Source organism: Bos indicus, chromosome 13 (assembly GCF_029378745.1).
Source record: "Bos indicus isolate NIAB-ARS_2022 breed Sahiwal x Tharparkar chromosome 13, NIAB-ARS_B.indTharparkar_mat_pri_1.0, whole genome shotgun sequence".
In the NCBI taxonomy this organism is placed as follows: Eukaryota; Metazoa; Chordata; class Mammalia; order Artiodactyla; family Bovidae; genus Bos; species Bos indicus.
In genome coordinates, this window is record NC_091772.1 from 23,416,464 (window position 1) to 23,423,731 (window position 7,268).

General features: G+C 37.7%; 1 protein-coding gene and 1 pseudogene across 1 annotated transcript in view; both read right to left on the reverse strand.

The window, feature by feature from the left end:
- Positions 1-889, reverse strand: part of LOC139186452 (large ribosomal subunit protein eL31-like) — a 91,904-nt pseudogene extending 91,015 nt beyond the window's left edge.
- LOC139186639 (uncharacterized) overlaps positions 1-7,057 on the reverse strand; it is a 35,782-nt gene extending 28,725 nt beyond the window's left edge. Inside the window, exons 1-4 of the mRNA XM_070801925.1 lie at positions 6,901-7,057; positions 1,040-1,161; positions 494-736; positions 140-380 (exon numbers count right to left, since the gene is read on the reverse strand). Coding sequence (XP_070658026.1) covers positions 140-380; positions 494-736; positions 1,040-1,161; positions 6,901-7,057 — 763 coding nt within the window. The remainder of the gene's footprint in view (positions 1-139; positions 381-493; positions 737-1,039; positions 1,162-6,900) is intronic.
- Between the last annotated feature and the right edge of the window lie 211 nt (positions 7,058-7,268).

Sequence of the window (7,268 nt, forward strand, 5' to 3'; positions counted from 1 at the left end):
GGTAGATTCCCTTCGTACCCCTCTCCTTGTTTCTTCACTTGCACTTGACAGTGTCCTTCACTCAAAGTGACGTCCTTGCCGGCGCTAGAGGAGCCCCCGGCTCGCCGGCGTCCGCAACCTCAGCGCTAGCTCCACGGACGATCCTCTGGGGACAAAGTCGGCGGCGGGGGGAGACGCCGGGCAGCGAGGCCGCGCGTCGAGAGCTGCGGCCGGCCTCGCCCAACTCCCAGCATTGACCCGTACGGGGCGGCCGAGGAGACACCGCGGCCACACGCGCCGTCGGGTTCCGCGCTGCGCAGCGCTGTGGGCTTCCCGGGCCCTCCTTCCTTCCCGGCGCAGGAGTGTGGTGGCTTGAGTCTGGAAGCGACGGCTTTCACAGGCTTTCACAGGTGGAGCGGAGCCCGTGAAAAGTGTGGACTCGGGATCACTGCAATGGTAACCGAACCCCACAGTGTCCCAGGGCGTCTTGGTCAGCGTTTCCCTGGTTTTGCACCTGGAAAAGAAACGTCTTCACTCCTGTGCGCCCCCGTTCACTGCGTCCTCTTTCCGTGGTCAACTCTAACCAGATAGCACTATCCGTGCCACTAGTCCCTGGAATGTTCGTATAACTCAGACCTTGCAGTATATCAGACGCGCCAAACTCCGCGCCTTCGACGATCCTTGGACGCCAGCCGCCGGGCCCTTGAATACGCTCGCTCCGTCTGCCACGCACGCGCAGGCTCACCTGCCGCTTTGCCTGGGACCTTGGAACTCCGCGAATTTCTCACTACTTCTACGTTAGCCGGCCTTTAAATTTTGAAGTAACATTTAGGCTATTTCCAACTGTTGATCCTTCATATAAATATTTTTTTCAGATTACAGATTTCCACAAGGAAAACATCTCTTTTCCAAACGAGGGGTGGGGTTGGGTGGGGTGGGGTTGGGAAACCCATCCAGTTTCTTGTATTCTAGTAGAAAAGTTGCATTAAAATGCAGGCTTAGAATTACTTCAGGATTAAATCCTTTTCCAAAAGAGAAAGCTCGATGGCTAACTTCCAACTTTAGTCTTGGCATCTTTAGGTAAGGTGATCTTCTCCTCCTGTTTTTTGTGACTTTCAAAGACAAGCAGATCAATGCTAAAGTTCAAGCTCAGAGAGCCATCTGTGATGGTTTTAGAAGATTCTACAAAATTAAGAAGTAAAAAGTATAGAAAAGCTCTAAGGCCTAGTTCACAAATAACACTGCAGCTTCAATTTCTGAAACAGAAAGGACTGTAGGAGATTTTAAACATTTTAAAAATTAAAGTATTCCAATCTGGAACACATATTTATCATCTGACAGTATATGAAATTTACATTGAGCATTGTCCATAAGTCTCATGTTTATATTGTTTCTTGGATTTACTCAAGTTTTTGTGCTTCCCTCTTTTGTGGGAAAGTTTATAATTTAACTCACCATGTTTAATTTAATCATGATTTTTCTTTTTAAGTGCAAACTCTAAAGCCATTTAGAAAGGATATTTTATGGCAGCCAAATACAAGAGCAAATAAAACTTAAATAACTCTCTCATTTCTCAAGGATCACTTCCTTCAGAAATAAAAGTTGAAAGTTGTAGCTTAATAGGTACTCTGTCCATTCTTAAATCTAGCCACTGAATGCAACTGATTAGGTATTAAGGCCTACTTTCTGTTTGTTTGTTTGTTCTTTAACATTCCAAAGCATTTATTAAACTCAAGAGAAACCTGGGTTTCTTTTCATAAGTTCAGGTACTGATTAATTTTCATTGCGTTAAGGTACTCATGTGAATTTCATGTGTTAAATGGTACAAAGTAGTGTACCATTCAAAAAGAAAAGCATCTCTATTGGATAGATCTACCCTGTAAAAAAAGCATACAGTCACTGTCTTAGACTTAAAAGAAGAGGCAAATTTGAAGTAGAACTCTTATGTTTGATTCAAAATCCATTTAGAAAGATAGTTAATATAAATTACCTTCAGAGCAAATTTTTGGCAAGATAGTTCTTAGGAATGAAAAAAACTGAATCCAAAATGTCCAATATATGATAGTCAACTTATACAAAATTTTTGCAAAACTATTTTATTATTCTTAACATTACCTATTGGTCTTTTTCTCTTTCAAAATCTCAATATTGGTAATTTATTGAATACTTTTAAGGCACTTCTTTATGTTTAGAATCACCTGCTTTGTTATAGCATAAGTCATAATTCCTTCAACCCACTGAAATATGTTATACTAAGTATTTTAAATGTTGCTTATTTGTTTCATGAATACCTTAAATTTCAAATATGTACAATTTTTACATTTTGAAGTACACTTTTAGTACTAGATATTGCACATGGAATACATTCAAGTATTTGATTCTAATAAGAAACAAATGTAAATGCCTAAAATAAGGTATGTACAATCACAGGAAATAGCAAAGAAAATAACTTCATTTTTCTATAATTCTAGTCATTTTAAGAACATTCAGTTAAAAACATGAAGTAAGTTATTTGCTAAGACCTTATTTTTTTACTAAAATATTTAAAAGTTTGCTAAGATCTTATTTTTGTACTAAAATATTAAAAAGTAATACAGTTTATATTCTTTAGCAATCACTTCCCAATCCATTGCTTTGTTAATTACTCTTCTGATTATGTCTACTGGATACCAAGCATGATCAAACACTTAGATAATGAAATATCTTAAAATTTCCCCTGTTAATGTTTAATGTTGTTTCTTAATTGTTTTATGAGAAATGTAGTGAAAAGCTTTTAACAACTTTTTAACATAAAATTAAGATGCACACTTGCACTCATTTATCAAATATGTAGAATTTATTGAAGTTCAAGGTCATCTGAACAATGAATATGTTGAACATAGATGTTGAAATACAGCAAGTTCAAAAGTTATAATTCTTTACATTAAGTGGAAATTTAGGAATAGTGTTCCTTTTATTTTACTATGTTTTGCTTTAAGAGGGCTGTATATGATACCAAAATATTCTAAGAAAAGTGTATGTAGTGCTGATGGTGGTTGCAGGGATGGTGATGGGAGTTACTGAGGTAATCTTACTGCTTTTTTAAAATCTACATTTGTTTGAAAACATTTTTGTTTGTTTTCAGCTAAATATTTGGCAATGTGTTCAATGCCTCAATTTCTCAAATAATTGTAAAGATCTAAAAGTAACAGAGTAAAAGAATGTTGATCAGCTAAAATGTTACAGTTTTTATGTCACAAATAAAAATTGCATGTAAGCCACTGATCTTAAGTAGTATAATGAAAATTCTACAAGTAATACAGAAAAGTTGCATAATTGTTTTACTGAATTAAAAATTATTATTACAATAAATGGAATGTTTTGTAAAACTAAGTAATCTTTTCAGTGGTTTTAACACATTTTCATATATTTTCATTTTCATATATTGTTTTAAATTCTTCACTTTATTATAGTACAAGTATTCTGAACAGAATTGTTTTTAAACATATAGAATACTCAGCTGATTTCATACTTCGAGAATAATCAGAAACTACTAGAATTCTTGATTACTAACAATGGTCTAAACGCAATGATAACAGAATTTCATAAATCAATTATATGCTCCATTTGAAGATTATAAAGCATAATTAACTTACTTGACACTAACACAAACAATGTTTTGTTTTTTCACAGAACAGGCTATGAGCTGTTTTCAATTATTGCAGTTAAATGCTGTCCTCTAAAATTAACGAATGAACATTTGCATACTGTACATTGTACTGTAGGCAATTTAGAGTGGGGCTACCAAATTGTTTTTCTAATGATATTTTGCCTACTTACATAATTTATTTTCTGCTGAGGAATTAGAAATTACCTAATTATTTTAAACTAACTAACTTAGTGGGCGGGGTGGGGGGGGTGGAAACTCCTAAAGTATCCTTATGAACACTGTGAAATAAAATCAGTCATTTGAAATGGCATCTAGAGATTGTCATTTTAATTCTTTATTTAGAATATTTAGCATAAGATTTATGTTGTAACTTTCACCATGCTCTTCCTTACAAAGATGCAGGGAAAATAGAAACCAATACATAGATGATTAAGATAAACAGTTTCTGGTTCTATAAAACAAAAGAGTTTTATGAGAAGAGGGGATTGGTGCAGAATTCTTACCTGCCTTTGTCACAGGTGGAGTAGGCAAATTGCCACTTGGTACAATTTCAAGAGCAATTGCAAGGAGTGTATCCTTCTAAAATACTTCTGTTACCCATTTATTGACCCTTTCAGAGTTTTAGCTTAGATGTTACAATGTAGGTAAAATCCAACTAATAGTAACAAAACTCATATTCTCAGATGTTATCAATAATTTATACTTTTGAATGAGTGTCAGAGCTAATGCTGGTACATGGAAGAAAGTCTCATGACACTGAGTAATTAATATGAATGGAGAGAGAACTTGAGGAGGTGGAAGGAGCAGAAAGAGGGCTAAGGATGGAAAATTGTTGAGGAACAGAGATAAACATTTTGTCCACAATTTTGCTTAGTCAAAAGTAACTGACAAGTCTAAGTCCCATTTAAAATAGCATTTAATGATCTATAATCTGCTTTGGTTCATACCATTCCTTATATCTGGGCAATTAAGTTATCAGTGTAAGATACATAGGGGAAAATGAATTAATTAGAGACTTCAGGTGCAAACTTAACTTGAATGTAAAATGCTCATATCATTAAAGTCACATGTATAAAATAGAAAATGAAATATTGGTTGGGTTATGTATTTGACAACCAGATAATTTATCTGTCCACATAAATCAAATTAACTAGATGATTGCTAAATTTCAGCTTTACTGTGAGCTGTATTCTTATACATCATGACAAAAGACAGTCTCTTAAATAATTTTTGTAGAGCTTAGGGTTTTTTAAATTGGCTATGTTAATGACGAGTTCCATTCTGTGAAGAAATTAGAACATGTGTCAATTCAAAATCAATTGTTAGGAAAGCCAAACAATCATGTAATGATTCAGTTATTTAAAATATAAACTGTACTTGGACATTTTTTTCTCACAGTCTGGTTACAGTCAGTCAAGATTCTATCCTAAAAGCAGTATTTAGCAGTTTTCAGGCAATTTCCGTGGCACCCCACTCCAGTACTCTTGCCTGGAAAATCCCATGGATGGAGGAGCCTGGTGGGCTGCAGTCCATGAGGTCGCGAAGAGTTGGACATGACTGAGCGACTTCACTTTCTCTTTTCACCTTCATGCATTGGAGAAGGAAATGGCAACCCACTCCAGTGTTCTTGCCTGGAGAATCCCAGGGACGGGGGAGCCTGGTGGGCTGCCGTCTCTGGGGTCGCACAGAGTCGGACACGACTGAAGTGACTTAGCAGCAGCAGCAGCAGCAGGCAATTTCCAAACAAATGAAGATGAATGAATCATCAATAATTAAGTTTGGCACCCTAATTTAAAGTAAAAAATGAATTGTTGGTCAAAATGCTAATGATATAAAAGTGAAATTCATTGTATCCCTTGTTCTTAAATATTGAACAAATATCAACTAATCACTGAATTATCCAACACCAAAAAATAGTAAGATATAATTTCTAGCTGATTTGTCATCCCTATAATTGATTATCCTGCTTTGCCATTCAATAACTTATCCATGATCAAAGATAGTTTCAACAAACTAACTCTTCTTAAGTTTGAACAACTGGAGACCATTTCTCAATGTTGCAGCCTTTCTTATATTAATTCAAGAGACTTGGGGACATGCTGATTTTGGAAGCTGATCTGTGTTGATGTGTGAAAGAATTGTTTAGCTTGTACCCTGGCCTCTGATGAAGGAAGACGCCCTTTCAGACACATGCAGGCATTGCAGACTCCAGCCTTTTCCTAGCTGGTTATCTGATTCCTGAGTCCGATTTGAATTGCCTTTGTCTCCTCCCCGTAACTGACTTGATTTTGTTTTCCTATTTTGTGATTGCTAGCTGAATTTTTTCATTCCCATATTCCTAACTTGGACTTGACCAGTAAACTGTGTTTTGAACTTTCTTAGTGTTTGTTTTTGAAATGGTCTCGATTGGCTTCTCTGATCCTGGAGAATGGGATCACAAACACAGTAGCTCGGCAAGCAGTCAGCGCTGTTTTTCCTGGTATCCTGACCACCCCACCACCTGCCCTTTGCTGAGAAGATGGACCTGTCGTCTGCGGACGAGAGTTTCCTTCTCAGCTGCTCTGGTGTCAGGTGGTCCAGGAATGAGTCCCTGTGTGCTTCCAGAGTCGTTCTAGGGTTTCTTTCCATTTATTCTATTAACTAATTTGATGAGTAATATTTCTTTTTCATTGGCTGCCAAAGATGACCTTCCACCACATTAGTTTGAAAACCTGATCAATTAGTCCAACTTCGGTTAAAAGGATGGGCTTCCCCAGTGGCTCAGTGGTAAAGAATCTGCCTGCAATGCAGGAAACACAGTTTTGATCCCTGGGTTGGGAAGATCCTCTGGAGGAGGGCATGGCAACCCACTGCAGTATTCTTGCCTGGAGAATCCAATGGACAGAGGAGCCTGGCGGGCTATAGACACGGACTGAACCGACTGAGCACACACGCAGTTAAAAGGAATAGAAGAGAGACTTTCCTGGTGATCCACTGGTTAAGACTTTGCCTTTCAATGCAGGAGGTTCAAGTTTGATCTATGGTCTGGGCGCTAACATCCCACATGCCTCACGGCCAAAAAAAAACCAAAACATAAAGCAGAAGCAATGTTTTAACAAATTCAACAAAGACTTAAAAAATAATAATAATAAAAAGGAATAGAGGAACTAACTCTAGTACCCACGATGGCTCAGTGCTGGGCCAGTCCCAGCAACCAGTTATACTTGTCTTCTTAGAACTGTACCTCCAGATAAGGAAGATGGAGAAAATGAAGGCCTTGAGCAAGGCCTCACGTTCCTGGACTCGTCTTGGCTTTCGTGCTGAAAAATCTGTGGACAACCCCATGGCTCTGTCTTTCCTGGTATTGGATCCCTTCATCCTGGGCCACTGCCTTTGTTCAGCCCTGTGACAATTTTGGCTAAATCCCAGTGCATCTGCGAGCATCGACATCAGCAATGTAACCATAGGGAGCTAGGCAGATGGTGTTCTTGTAGAGAATGAAAGAAACGGTGCTTTAATTTATCATAATGTTTTCTGCAACATAGCTCTTTTGGTTTTTACTGACATCCAACTACCTCTCTCTAGGATTCTGACATAAGCAAATGGATGATAGTGCCTAACTCTACTATGGAGTCTTTTACTTCCTTGAAGAATGGCTGGG